Here is a 14,367-nt window from a genome sequence, read left to right as displayed (position 1 = left end):
AGCTATTGTGACTTGCAATAGTCTTCTAAATCAGCAATCATACATAGCTGTCCATCTGGTGAAAAATGCAGCAATTTATAGGGACCATAGGGCAGCACAGACTTGATGAAGAAGATTATGGACTTGCGTAAGAAACTCGATCACTGCAAATGCACAATATACATGTTCCATCCTGGAAGGTCATACATAGACATTTTCATTCAAACATGAGAGATATTTATGTTAAATTTTAAAACTCCTTGAAAGCTATATAAGAATAGAGAATGTAGAACGACTAGTCCTGAGCACTTCTACGAGTAGGTACGTTTGTGGAGAAATGTCTGGGGAGAAACACCCCATAACAGAGGCTTAAGTGAGAAGCAGCAACAGGGGTGTTAGGACCTCTCCTGCAAAGGTGCAAAATACCCACCCTTGAGCAACACTTTCTTCACCCATCCTTCTCTGGAGATCCACATACCATGACCTTGCAATAAAGAGCTTCGTACACTGCTGGGGAGCAAAGAGATGCCTCATTTGCTTGTGGTCAGTGTGCTCTGCCAGTAGTAGGGATGGCCTGTTTGGAAGGGAGTAAAGACAGATGAAAAGCAGAAATGGGAACACAGTGGAGACCCATACCTGAGCTATCTGTTGTAGTAGGCTATCCTAATCTGGGCCATGTTACATTGCACAAGGCAGCCATGACACGGTTACTACCTAATAACTTGAGAACTGGCATCACACAGTTTTAGGTGCTATGACAGATTAGCAGTGATGACACTATAACACGAAATGTGCCACATGGCCATAACAGAGCTCCCCTCAGCCCAGACTACTACTCTGATCCCAAACACAACAAAAACAGCCACAAACAATTCTTGTCTCTGACTCTTCACCATTGCTAAGCACTTTTCTTTCGCAATCTCTCCTGTTTCCTTTGGCACACAACATTTTATATGGAGGGCTTTTTGTTTGTTTGTTTTTTGTTTTTTTTTTTCCAAGCTGATGGCCATCTTCCAGCTTCTGGTCTCAGATGTGACTAATTCGCCTAAATTTGGCAGGTCTGAATAGAACGATGCCCAACACTACTACAAACTTAGTCCAGCGTCCATGTAAAAAAACGGGTTAATAGCTGTTCTACATTTACAGCAGTCGAGGAATCCAACGGGAGTTGTAGGGGATGAACATGACAAAAACCATGTTCCGAGAACAGTGCCTTGAAGTACATCACTGCCTTTAAGCACGCTCAGCGGCTGCACTTTTTGTGTTGCGTCTCCTCACCGCAGCAGTGCTCCTGGTTTATCTCTCGGTGTTTACGGCCGCGCTGCCTTATCTCCGCAGCAGCGCTGGAGGCTCCCGTCAGCGCACCGGCTCACCGCCACAGCCATGTGCCCAACGCCTCGGCACGAAGAAGGAGCGGGCGGAGCCCGGCGGAGAGGTCCACTTCCAGTCGCCGTTCTGAACTCGAAGGACCGGGCAAGCCTGTACAAAATACTTTTAAAAAGCAGCGTGGCGACAGGCGGCTCGCAACAAGCGGCGCGGGGCCGTACCGGGTCTCAGCCGGAGCGGGGCGGCGCCGCCCGGGCACGGGGCCGAAGGAGGGCGTCAGCGAGGGCGGCCGCCCTGCCCCTCCCGCGCGGCGCTGGCGGCGATGCGCGGGGCTCGGAACATGGAGGACTACGGGCTCTTCCTGGCGCTGCTGGGCTCGGCACTGCTGGTCGGCTTCGTTTCGGTCGTTTTCTCCCTCGTCTGGGTCTTCAGCTACCGCGAAGGGCTCGGCTGGGACGGGGGCTTCGCGGAGTTCAACTGGCATCCCGTCCTTATCGTAACGGGCTTCGTCTTCATCCAGGGCATCGGTGCGTGAGGGCCCGGCGGGGCGGCGGAGGAGCTGGGGCCGCGCGGGGCCGGGGCGCCGTGCGGGACGGGAGCGGCGGGACCGGGTCGGGACCGCGGCGCTGCACGGCTCTGCCGTTCGGGAGAGCCAGCGCTCGCAGAGAGACGGGACAAAGAGTCCCTTGTCGTGAGCTACGTATGCAGTGGTTTGGGTCGATTGGGCTTTTTTTTTTTTTCGGGTTTTTTTTTTTTTTTTTCCTCCCGTCAAGCACTTGTTTACCCTGGCCTGGGATTTCCTTGCACTTGAGAAAGGCTTGCGAGGTGTGTTTTCCTAGTCAGCCTGAATTTATGCGAGCTGGGAATCGAAACGCCAGCAGTGCTGCCCTAGGAAACTTTCGCTCGTTTGGCTCCGTCCCTTCTGGCTCGTTCCCCCGTCTCAGTTCAGCACCACCGCAGCCAGACCCAGGAGCAAGGCTTGTGCCAGAGGAAATGCAGCACCAAGAACACCGCTGCAGTGCGTTTCATCAGCCCAGATGCTGTATAAATTCTTCTGCAAAATATATATTTACAATTCGTACTTAATTCTGTTGCCTCAGTAATATAAAATGGTTATGATGAGGCGGGGGGACGTTTTTATTGAGTGTATGAACTTTTGATTGCACAGCATTCAGCCTTGGACTGACAGCGTTTCCCACCACATGTGCTATGTGCTCACTGTCTTTTTTCCATCACACGCCCTTCGCATGTTAGGTCTTAAGGGCAAGGGTTGTTCTTTGCAGCCGACAGGAACGTTGGAGTTTGAACGACATGCTTTTGCTTTTAGTGTAAGCGGTTAAATCCAAGAAAATGACTACCTTACACACTATACCAGTGATTAATGGTAAGAGTTAGGAAAGAAAACTGACGGTATTCTCAGTACAGTTTAAAAAGCAGATAATGGTAGTGCCCCAGAAGTACTAATCCTGAAATTTAAGAGTTAGTATTTACACTCATTGCATGAAAACTAATGGGGAAATTTGGCAGAGATAACAGCTTCCTACAGTGTTTTCTGATAAAGTCAGTAACAACATTCTTGCTAGTTTCACTGATAAGAGAACACGTGAAGAAATAGCACCAATTTCTCAAAGAAAGGCAAATGAAAATTGTAGAGAATGGTGGAAATTCCTTTCACAGTTTCACCACTGACTTCTCTGGGGAGAAGGAGCAAGGAGATGATTTTACTCTTCTTAACTAACGAAGAACCTCTGGAGATCTGAAGTATTTTTTTTTTTTCTGTGTAACAGGAGGAATTAACTTAGAATGTCATTGTTAGCAACCTTATTTACATTTGCTTCACTGCCGAACGACATTTTGCACTCATCCAGCCAGGAAATGTGTCCAGCACATCTGGACATTCATTCCAGCAAGCGCGTTGTTTGGATCACACATACGGCTGCTGGCTGTGCAGCAGGAGCCCCGCCAGGGCTGGAAGGAGCAGGGCCGGGTGGCTGCTGAGCTCTGGCTATGCAGGGAATTTGGTCATTTGAGCACACACCGCAAATTTAGTATTTTCAGTGGCAGTGAGGTATGTTCTGAGCTTTGTGCCTTCAAGTTACGAAGAAGTTTTGAGCAATAAACAACATTTATATAATGATTTATATAATATTGCTCAATAGGTCACATAAAGTGTAACTTCTAGTTATAAATAAGCAATGCGAAACACCTGTTGACTTCACTAAATACAACTTCTTGTGATCAAACTACTGAGCTTTTTCTTATTATAAACGGCATTGCTTTAATCTTTTTTATTATTATTATTATTTTCTTTGCAGAAAATAGGGGGAGGTTTTCTGCAGAACTTTCCCCTGCTCATATGCTTTTACTTCCTCTGAAACTCAGTTTACCCCTGCTTCAGAATTAAGGATGTTGCCTCAAGCCTTGTGTAGGTATTTGTAACATAAAGGAAAGTTTATCATGGCTCAAACAAACAAACCAAAGCAGGAAATCATTGATAGAAGAGCATTATTTGGAGTAGGAAATCCAATTAGGTAGCATGAAAAGCAAAGCTGGAGACTGATGGAGAAGTCTGCCATTGAATTCAAAGTAATTTGGATGAGGCTGAGGGATAGCACACCTCTTTGCACACATGCAAGAAAAAGAAGTCTGTAAGTAGTCAAAAGTAGAAAGGAATGGCTGAATAAATACTTTGGTTAAATTTGTAAGATTTGAAACAGTAACCAAATCACCTGTTCCTTCAGTTCATTAAAGTCTGCACAAAGGATAGAACTGTATTGTTGGTCTATGGGATGTAGAAGAGGTGACTGTAATAACATGGATATGGGGAATTAGATACGCCCGGACAGAATTACTGTATGCATCTTGTCATCCAAATGAAAAAGCGGTAGGCATGACAATGTGAGTATTAACTATTTATAGATGAGTATCTGTAAGTAAATTATATCTAATAAAACCCTGTCAGTGCACAGTAATTGTCCAGATGGTTTTCCAAAGTGGTGCAAATACAGGCAGTAGAAGTCTGTGTGCATATTTGTACTGTGACTATTTTAAGCTTTTAAGAAGGGCTTGAAGGAATAGTATAGTGTGATAGAATGGAGTAAATTAGTAAATTAAGAATTTTGCTTTCTTTTTCACTTGTAAAGGTTTTTCATAGACACCAGGGCTCCAAAGCAACATCTGCATGCTGCTTCATGTTTGGCTTGCAAATGATAACAGTTTGGTTCCCTCTTAAAGGACTAATGATGAGAGCCATCGTGATGTAATATAGAATAAATGATTTTCAATTCATCACTAACCTATTAAAATCATACTAGAGAAGCTAGTATTTGGTCACCAGTTGTCACCAAGTGTGTTGTGGGAAGCATGCAGTCAGAAAGGAAGTGGAAGTGGTGATGGGGAAACGGGACCTTGTCTTTCAGCAATAGTAAACAGTCAAATCTGCTCAAGTTAGGATGTATAACTTTACACACAGCCCTTACTGAGAGGGGATTACAGCAAAATGTACTATCCTGTATTTGTCCTGGGCTACAGCATACAACATGTTAATGCACGGCATTGCTAACAAGTCTCCAAGCCATTGGTCTGTATTCCTTGTTTTTCTGTCATACTGTTTCAAAGGAGAGAAACAGACAAAAAAATTTCACAGTCCATAAGAGACCTAAGATTATGTGGGTGACTGGCTGTGAAGTTTAATAGCGATTTTAGAAGTTAAACCAAATTACAATGGAATCTTACACACCAAAGAAAAAAATGTTAGACAAAAAATTTAGCATGGACACGATCCTTTGAGAACCAAAGCTGTTAAACTGAGACCAAGATCTGTTCAGGCCAGTTTGACTTCAAGATAATATAGAGCATATATACATTCTCCATTCCACTTTAAATAAGCTATTGACAGTACTCCAGGCCATACCTTACAACAAACAAGGAAGGAAGATTTACTGGCACATAACATTCTCATAGAATGTCGAAGCCTGGTTGGGACCTTTTGGCATACCGGTTGTACAAGATAGGAAATCATAATCGTTAGTACTAGGTTATGCCTGATGCAGGCAATTATTTCAATATTAACAAGATATTAAATTGTCATATACATTTTGTGGAACTGTTGGAGGTGGTCTTAAGCTCATGCTGAATCACAGCAATCAAATTATGTCACGCAGACTAAGTATTGCCAGACTGTCTTAAAACAAGGCTGTCTTCCTAAATTTTTTATGCTGTACTGTTTCTACTTTTTAAAAGCAGAAAGCTGAGAAGTACCTAAATGCTGTATTTAAAAATTTTAAGGGAGCTTTCATTCCAGTATTTTCACACAGCACGTAAAAGCATATGTTGATTTAAAATCTACTTGTGGACTGGAAATTCCATTTGTGAACAGTGTTTTCTGTGTGAACTATTTAGTGGAGTGCTGTGTTTCCTGGCATACATCCAAGTCAAATCATGTATATCTAAATAGAACTTCAAAATCAATTTGTCATTTTTTATTATTCATTGCAACATACAGAATTAATATCCTTTTCATTTTTTTCCATAAAAAGCTAGAGTTACAGAGAAGTAATGAGGAACGTACATGTAGAATTACTTAAGTAAATACCTAATCTTTGCACTTACCAGGTAATACATATTATTTACTAGTGAATGTTTGAAGCAAGAACTTCTTTTTAAATCTGAAATATATTATTATTCATTTGTTTTAGTATTACTAATTATATAGTACTTGGATGTCAAAAACAGAGGAATAAATTTTCCTAATGTCAATATTTAGGCCTCAGTTGTGTATTTGGAATGTTAGTCTGTGTAGGAGACAAAGCTTTTTAATAATCATTCACGTAGTTCTAATAATCATTCATAATCTTCTGAAGGAAGATAAGGAAGACAAAAGGTCCGATTTTCCCTAATTTACAATGGAACTACATGAATGATGCGCAATTATTAAAATCTCAGAGAAGTAACACTGTAAGGAATAAAATCTTCTTTCTGTTCTTTCTTCAGCCATTATTGTGTACAGGTTGCCATGGACCTGGAAGTGCAGCAAACTCCTAATGAAGTTCATACATGCCGGATTAAATACCATAGCTATGATTCTTGCAATTGTTTCTATGGTAGCTGTGTTTGACTACCACAATGCCAGGAGCATCCCCAACATGTACAGTCTGCACAGCTGGATTGGGCTGACTGCTGTTATATTTTATTCTGTTCAGGTCAGAATTTAACTGTGTTTATAAATCAGCTGTAAAGTTAAAGTGTTGAGTAATTCAAGTACAATAGGCCCTACAATAATAATATATTGTATTCTACAATGTACTCTGTTTTATATTCTGTGATTTGGCAAATCATGATGTAAGTGAGCAATTACTGGATCCCTGACTCCAAAGAAAAATGTATTTTAAAGCATATTTTGTTTACTCACTGGGTTATTTATTGTGATTCAATTTGTTGGCAGCATATTTAAACACGGTTAGAACTTTTATTGACAAATCCTCAGAGTAACTGTTCTTTTTTTTTTCTTTTTCTATTTACCATAATTTTAAGTTGTAATTTTTTGGCCTCAAGACTTGTCTGTAACCAGAACAAGTGCAGCAGGGAGCACTGCAGATTTTATTGATTACAACAGGGAAAACGGTGTTCCTTCAACAGCAATGCTTTGATAACTTTGATAAAAGTCCATGTGCATGTTTTTAAGTGTTCCAATTGCCAGAAAGTTACATTTATCATTATCTAAATTGAGCTAACTTGTTATGTTTTGCCTTTGACATAGAGGGAAGAGCAGGGATGCCCTGGTATTTAGCACACATATACAGCTGTGATGTTTTAGCACCTAAAATTCTGAAGCCTCTGTATCGTATAATTACACTTCAGAAATAAAAAACAACCAACCAGGAGGGAAATCCTACATATGGGGCATTTATCGAGTCTGCTTTACAGTCCAAAGCAATTCTACTAACCTGCTAGATCACGACCAGAGTTATCTTGATGCTGTTTATTCAATTTAAAACCTCACATAGGCTTTAGGAATCTGCCAATGGCGCTTTTAACTTCCAGTTTTTTTAAATTTAATTCCATGAAACACAGTATTTCAGAAGTAAAGGCAATTTGTGTTAGAGTCTCTTAAATCTTAATGGAGGAAGAGAAACAGCAAACAATTTCTCCTCCTTTTCTTTAATAACATCTTTATTGAATGCATAGCAAGAGTATTTATAATGATAATCTACTTGATTTAGCAAAAATTGCATTTTTTTTTTATGTTTAAGCCACTTTTTGCTTTAGTTGCATCATTTTAATAAATGAAAGCTCAAACAACTTACTTTACTTAAGAGGGTTAGCTCCGTGTGGTCAGGTTCAGACTTTAAAATGAATATTAAGAAAAACGGAAAAAACATTTGTCCCACCTAGCACAGCCTTTATTGGAAGTGTTATTTACTTTAAATAATAGAAGTTCAGTACAGCAGACTTTAAATATTAACCTAGCAAAACTCTAAAATTACCATTGAAAAAAAACATTTTAATTAAAAAAGAGAAACTAAACTTTGAATGCAGAATTTGAATTGAATGTTCCTTTAATTTGTGATGCCTAACTTCTTAGCCAAATGAAAAGAAAAAAATCATAACAATCTGGTTATCAAGCACAGAATGTACACAGCTGAGGAATTTGGGTTCTGGATTTCTATCCTTCACTGCTCAAGCAAGGAGGTACAAGGAATAGTGTTGAAATAAGTGTTTCAACACATATGGAAAAAAAGGTATCTTGCAGCACCGATAATCATATACTTTATACCTTCTTTTTTAAATGCAAAACAAACAACAAACAATCCAGAAAAGCGATTTGAGTGCCTGTGGCTCAAACCATGACATGATGGTGTTCTCTTCCATCACAGAATTAAGACTAATGGCAGGACTTGGGGCCCTTGAACAACTTGACGCTATCCACATACATCTTCACTCTAAATGCCAACAGACCTCTGCCGTTCTAGAGGCTTGTAGTTTAACTTACTTAAAGCTATAAAAGGGTGAAATTCATTAGACCACTTAAGTCAAAACGTTAAACTCTGATCTTCATTTACGTATAAATCTGAACAGAAGGAGGGAAAAGGACTTAAAATTGAAGGGGCTCTGAAAATGTAGTTAGTCACTCATTTAGCATCTTATTTATATTACTGATAGTGAAAACTTGTGTTTACAGTACTCAGATTGGTAGCAATTTTAGCATTAGCACTAAGTTTAGACACTGGTATGAGACGGAATTATTTATAAAATATTTTGTCTGCTTTCAAGTTGATGATCCAGAATGATTGCTTTGGTTCTGTAAGAATACATGAAAAAAATACCAATTCCTGGGAATATTTGAACTGAAAGAACATCAAAACTGAATTTTGATTATTTCAATTTTGCTCCAGAAGTGCAGCTTGTTTATCACATAGCTTTAACTATGAACCTATTTTGTGCTTAGCTTTTCTTAGGTTTTGCTATCTTCCTACTCCCGTTTGCTCCAGTACCTCTCCGAGCAGCTCTCATGCCAATACACGTTTATTCGGGTCTCCTCATCTTTGTAACAGTGATTGCAGCAGCTCTCATGGGAATCACAGAGAAACTTTTGTTCGCACTGTAAGCATTCATTTTTCACTTGTTCATAAAGTTTATTCATTGCATACTATAATTCTCTGTGCAGAATAGTAACAATAGGTATTGAGATAGTGTTTTGCTTTTAAAAAGACCTCTTATCTATTAGGAGACTACTGGCTTAGACCAGAATTGTCTTTAAAACAATTGTCTTGTTTTTTTTCTCCTCCCAAAGGAATAGTACTGTGTACAGTACATCCCCACCAGAGGCAATTTTTGTCAACTGTCTTGGTCTCTTGATTGTCATATTTGGTGCACTTATTTTGTGGATGGCAAGCAGGCCCCATTGGAAGCGCCCACCAGAAGAGAACGCTAAAGTTCAGCAGCCCAATGGAGGGGCTCCTGAAGGCATGGAAGCAGAATCCACAATGACAGATTGCAGTAATGCAGACAAATCTGATGTGGGGTTCAACAGTGAAGCAGCCAGAAAACGAAACTTCAAACTTGATGAAGCAGGGCAACGATCAACCATGTAAAGAAAATATATACAATAACAGTACTACTATACTGCCAAAAAAAACCTGTTCCTTCCAATTTAGTTATATGGATATACATAGGTTGCAGTATCTTTTTCAGTATGGTTTGTTCAAGGACCTTAAAGTTCCCAGCATATGAATTTAAATTCCAGTGTGTCCCAAACACACTGTATTGGTTCCTACTCAGTCCTCACTCAAAAACTGAGAGCATGGATGGCATCACATATTGGGAAAAATTTTCCCATACCACTTTTTAAATTAATAGTTATATGTCCAAGAGTCATGAAGAGTTATTGAGACTAAATTCTATTCTGACAGATTTTAAAAGGTATGAGGGAAAGTTGTGAAATATACCAGAAAACAGGATTTACCCGTTAGCATGTAACTTTTTTTTGCTAACGTTCACTTTTCTGAAGTCATGATCTCTCAAGTTGATTAAACCTCTCACCAACAGATAAGATGTACAGGATTTGAGGTTACTCAGCACTTGGCTGAGTTGCACTGTAAAAATCTTTTAATCTAAAATTTTTCATTCAAATAAAGAAATTAAACAGTTTGCCTGATATCTTCATGAAATGTTCTGCATTAAAACCTTCTCAGTTTTGTTTTTGTTTTTTTAAATCTGAATGCATCTGTTAACTTTTCTTTTTTAATCAGCTCTACCAAATATATTGTATAGACAACATATCATTACTGAAATTTTGGGAAATTGTAAAACATCCAATAATCTGTCTTTTTTTGAAAGGCATAGATACACACTCCTAAAAAATGTATCACTTAAACCAGGTCTTCCTTCTATCCCAGAAGGAAGTATTTTACTCTCTTCATTTGACTGCACAGTTCCTAGGCACTAGACTGGAAATTAGTAGGGTAGAAAGCAGAGGAGACTGGTTGCAAACTCAGAAAATAAAGGAGCTTGAACTGAGAAATGTTTTCTGCCAAGAATCAACTGAGCTTTGCTGATTTGACTGAAATACTAACAGCTAACTGAAAGCTGGTTGTGGTACTTACATAGTGATGCCACAACCATCATCATCACCAAAACCTAGACATACTTCAGTCTATAAGAAAACTATATATACCTCTATGGCTTCTCTTATTTGAAATTTAAGTGTTAAATAATGAAATTCAAGTCTCTACTGGCACTGTACTTTTATAGCTCTTCCTAGTAATCAGAGTATTTATGTGTTATGCTCATTCAGTTCTTTCACAGATATACTATAATTCTTCTAAGGTAGTAAAAAAAACAAGTATATTTCATATTATTTTGATTGCACATTTCCATAATTATTAGCCTTTCTATTATAATATCCATAAAAGTCATCTTGAAAACTGCAATACTTGTTCCAAAGAACTAGATAAAAACAGTTTCACACAGCAGATCACTCTTTTAACAACTACATAAGTTTGGATCCATATCAGCATCTCATTTCCTGTTATTTGATTTGTAATATTACTTGATGAGTGCAGTACAGAAAACTAGCATAGCAAATTAGTAGAGCAGATAAGATTTTTCTAGTATCTGGTACTCAAGGACTACATCCCAGAGTTTTTTTTTTTTCCACTTCCTGTATGTGTGGGTGTCTGAGACCCTTTGAGCATTGGTTTCATTTGAGAAAAAACACATGCTTTTAAATGCCTTACTACAGCATTCAGAAATGCAAGGAAATACTATCCTATTGTGTGAGCAGTTGTCCAGTCCATTGTATACTATGGGACTGGATGCTTGAAAAACAAGGAAAAAAACATGTTTTTAAAGTTCTGCACAGTTGCCTGCTTTCCCTAACCTAGGCAGCTTCAGCATAAAATCCAACCACTACTGATAGCAGTGTTATGAAAGAAAGAAATGAGAGCACTAGTTTTACCTGAAATTAGTGCTCAACTGCTAGGACATGATTGCTTTATGCATCTCATTATGTAGCTTCTCGAGTGTACTAAACGCTACCTTCCTTCTTGTGATCTCTTTATATTCTGCTAAAACTAGTCTGCTTTTCTGATGAAATCAGTAAGCATTTTACAGCTGATGGAATCACAGTCTTTGTGAGAGATGTTAACACTTTTCAAAGTATGAGTTAAGGTATGTGGTTCAAAACACGTTATTTTAAGTTGGTATGTATTATGCTGTTGCTGTATCTCACCTATCTTTGAAAATGAGCTCATTCAATGCTTGCACAGCACTGTCATTGTGTGCAAAGGTGTCAAAAGGTGTTCAAGGCAGAGCCTTGTCCAAGGACCGATCTGGAAGAAACTCTTAACTGTACACTATATTGCAAAGAAAAAGCCCTTACTCTCTTCTTTTGTTACAAGATTGACTTGGACGCAGAGTTTCATATGCTGTTTGAAGTTAAACTATAGTAATCAATATGCCTTTTGATTTCTATTTTGTTCCACATACTGTGCAAGAGTAATGATACTTCCATTCTAGAAATTACCATCACAAACAGATAACCAGTGATAGCTCATTTGCATGAAGCAGCGGTTTCTAGCTGCTTTGAACTTGGGAAGGTCCCTGCAAGATGCAATAGTTCTGAGTTCCTAAATCTTGCTCCACCTTCGTGTGTGCAATTTAGAACAGACTGAACATACTACAGACTTTTGGCCTCTTTTCTAAACTGACTAAAAAGATCTTGAGGTACTCTTGCAACACACAAGGTTAGTTCAAGTGCTAAATAAAATTACATTCAACTTCAGAGAGTAGTTTTCTTTGGAAAAAAGATGCTCCTACAACTGCTTCTCAAAGAAGTGTGCCTTCCATCACATTTCCTTTCATACTGATTTTTTTTTTTTTAAACCTATAATTACATGTAGTGGCACCAGCACAAGAAATAACAAAGTTATATTTTCAAAGTTATAAATGGCACTTGAAATTCTAATTTTTTTAATCAGGATTTTTCTGCATGTTTGAAAATTTTCTACAGGGACATGATTGTACAGCTTACGTTCCAAGTTGGGATTCCTATAAAAACTTAGCATTAGGTTTTGAAGCTTCCTAACAGTATTAAAGATGTCTGAAAAAGTAATGATTTTTGATGTAGTTGTTGTCTTGCAGTACTGAAGTGTTTCACCCCCCCCCCAACCTTAATGAAACTGAAAAATGATGGTACAAATAAGATGTTAAAATAGAATGTATACTGATTATGTGCACACATTTTACTACATGTAGAAGGCATATGATATTGTAAATATGTATTACATGTATACGTGGATATTTTATTGAAAGACTAACAGATATTGCCAAATATTTTCTAATACAGAAGACTTCCATCTGTTTCTATTTCAGAAAATTCTTCTCTTTTTAACTGTTCGTAAGAACTTAAAGAATTATTTTATTGTTTTGTTATCTGCCATACTTACTTGCAGATTAAAAGAAATGATCAATTACAGTGTGTATTTCCCTTATTCTTTTTTATGTTAATAAAATAGATTTTTCAAGCTAACAATACCACTGAATACAGATCTATATTATCATACTAAAACACAACTTTCAATTCAGCAAAAGATTGAATTACTATAATGATTGCATTTGTTTGAAAGCAGAAACAGTATTTCTCTTTTAAGATATTACAAGTATTACTGATGGTATTCCCCATGAAATGTATGTACTGTGCAGTACTAGAAGGCTGAAGTACAGTCACTGTATAATGGAAAGTGAAGGAATTCACGGTATAAAGAAAGAATCTGCATTACATTTGGTCATAACAGGAGTTTCTCATTAACTTTTTAAAAATCTCTTAACAATGGCATAATCAGTCATGAGATTATCACAGCAAATAAGAAAAGGCTATCATTTCTGATATATAACTCTTAAATGGTCACAATGTGCTATAAAGATCCAGATACCCTTAGATTCATAACATCAGCCAAACTGAACACAGAGCAAGGTTTTGACCCATGGAATCTTCCAACCCATACTGAACTGATACAAAAAGCATCTACTAAATTACTCAGTGATAGGTTATTGCTATTTATAGCCTTTTATGGTCAAATAAATCTGTATGAGTATATCTGTAACCAAGTAAGAATCCAAGTATAATCTTGTGCTTCATAATAAGATTTACTGGAATACCTTCTAAAAGCGTAAAGAATACACTGATTACTCCTGAATATCATCTAGTTGTTCGCCAAAACCTTCCAATATGACCCATCATCACAAAAGAGTTAAAAAAAATACCATCATCACTGCAGCAGAACATGTTTATTTATTTTACAGGCAAATTTTACTTTGCTGTATCCTAACCAATTATTTGCTCCTTATAATGACTTCTCTTACCATCTCATGTAGGCTGGGTTTTCTGGTAAAATAATTCATGTCTTTTCAATAAGTTGACCATTTCAAAATTCAGTACAAGCTCAATTATAATCACACTTAAAAGAGAGGACTTTAAATTTTGGCAGGAGGACTGAATTTGTGCGTAGGAGAGTCTTTGTTTTTTTTTTCCTGCAAATACTTGATGGAATGCTTACGTACAGATTTTTGCATTGTATTATGGTATGACCAACACCTTTTGATCTCTTTGCTTTGTAAGACTAATAGGCAGTAACAAAGAGTATATTACCACACAGGAATAGCCAAGTCTAGGTCACCAAAATAGATAAAAATAATTCTATTAATGCAGCTACGAGAAGAGGATGCAAAATGAGAAAATCCAGTTACTACTGTGCAGATATCACAACTCTAAACAAACAACAAGGTGACAGATAACTGAGATCAACTTGAGCATCTGTGGTCACCATAGACTACCAACCAATATATGCTAGCTTGAGGCTTCACTTTATAGTTGCATCTATGGTCACACATACTGATGTACTGACTACTCCTTGCTACTCACACTGCCTTTGAAGTATGCAAACCGGTTCTTCTGGCACAGAAATTCAGGCCATGGCCCATGACAAAGCCATGAATTTCTGTACGGACATACCTTAAACTGTATACACCAGTATTTTAACTTTAAAGTGTTATTTGTATGAC

General features: G+C 38.1%; 2 protein-coding genes across 6 annotated transcripts in view; one reads left to right on the top strand and one right to left on the bottom strand.

Annotated features, from left to right (window-relative positions):
- METTL8 (methyltransferase like 8) overlaps nucleotides 1-14,367 on the bottom strand; it is a 79,573-nt gene that overhangs the window by 47,847 nt on the left and 17,359 nt on the right. For 2 of the 5 annotated variants that reach the window (XR_003076244.3, XM_025152615.3), the window contains exon 1: nucleotides 410-1,562. The exons of 1 other annotated variant lie outside the window; for it this stretch is intronic. The gene's annotated coding sequence lies outside the window, so the exon portion shown is untranslated. Of the gene's footprint in view, nucleotides 1-409; nucleotides 1,563-14,367 lie in introns of those variants that run through there. 2 more of the 5 variants (XM_040704192.2, XM_040704193.2) reach the window with 2 other exon arrangements.
- Nucleotides 1,621-12,781, top strand: CYBRD1 (cytochrome b reductase 1). Its single transcript, XM_421999.8, has 4 exons — nucleotides 1,621-1,832; nucleotides 6,298-6,506; nucleotides 8,753-8,907; nucleotides 9,098-12,781. Exons 1-4 carry the CDS (start codon nucleotides 1,628-1,630, stop codon nucleotides 9,396-9,398), a joined length of 870 nt encoding a protein of 289 aa, XP_421999.6. The 5' UTR covers nucleotides 1,621-1,627; the 3' UTR covers nucleotides 9,399-12,781.

Source organism: Gallus gallus, chromosome 7 (genome assembly GCF_016699485.2).
Source record: "Gallus gallus isolate bGalGal1 chromosome 7, bGalGal1.mat.broiler.GRCg7b, whole genome shotgun sequence".
Taxonomy (NCBI): Eukaryota; Metazoa; Chordata; class Aves; order Galliformes; family Phasianidae; genus Gallus; species Gallus gallus.
Note: the sequence above shows the minus strand (reverse complement) of the source record. Positions and strands in the feature narration are given on the sequence as shown.

What these genes read in the sequence shown, in the direction of transcription:
- CYBRD1 (XM_421999.8), top strand. Translation starts at nt 1,628, where the DNA reads ATGCGCGGGGCTCGGAACATGGAGGACTACGGGCTCTTCCTGGCGCTG. An exon ending in CGTCTTCATCCAGGGCATCG is followed by an intron (nt 1,833 to 6,297) that starts GTGCGTGAGGGC and finishes TTCTTTCTTCAG; the next exon opens with CCATTATTGTGTACAGGTTG. An exon ending in GAGAAACTTTTGTTCGCACT is followed by an intron (nt 8,908 to 9,097) that starts GTAAGCATTCAT and finishes CTCCTCCCAAAG; the next exon opens with GAATAGTACTGTGTACAGTA.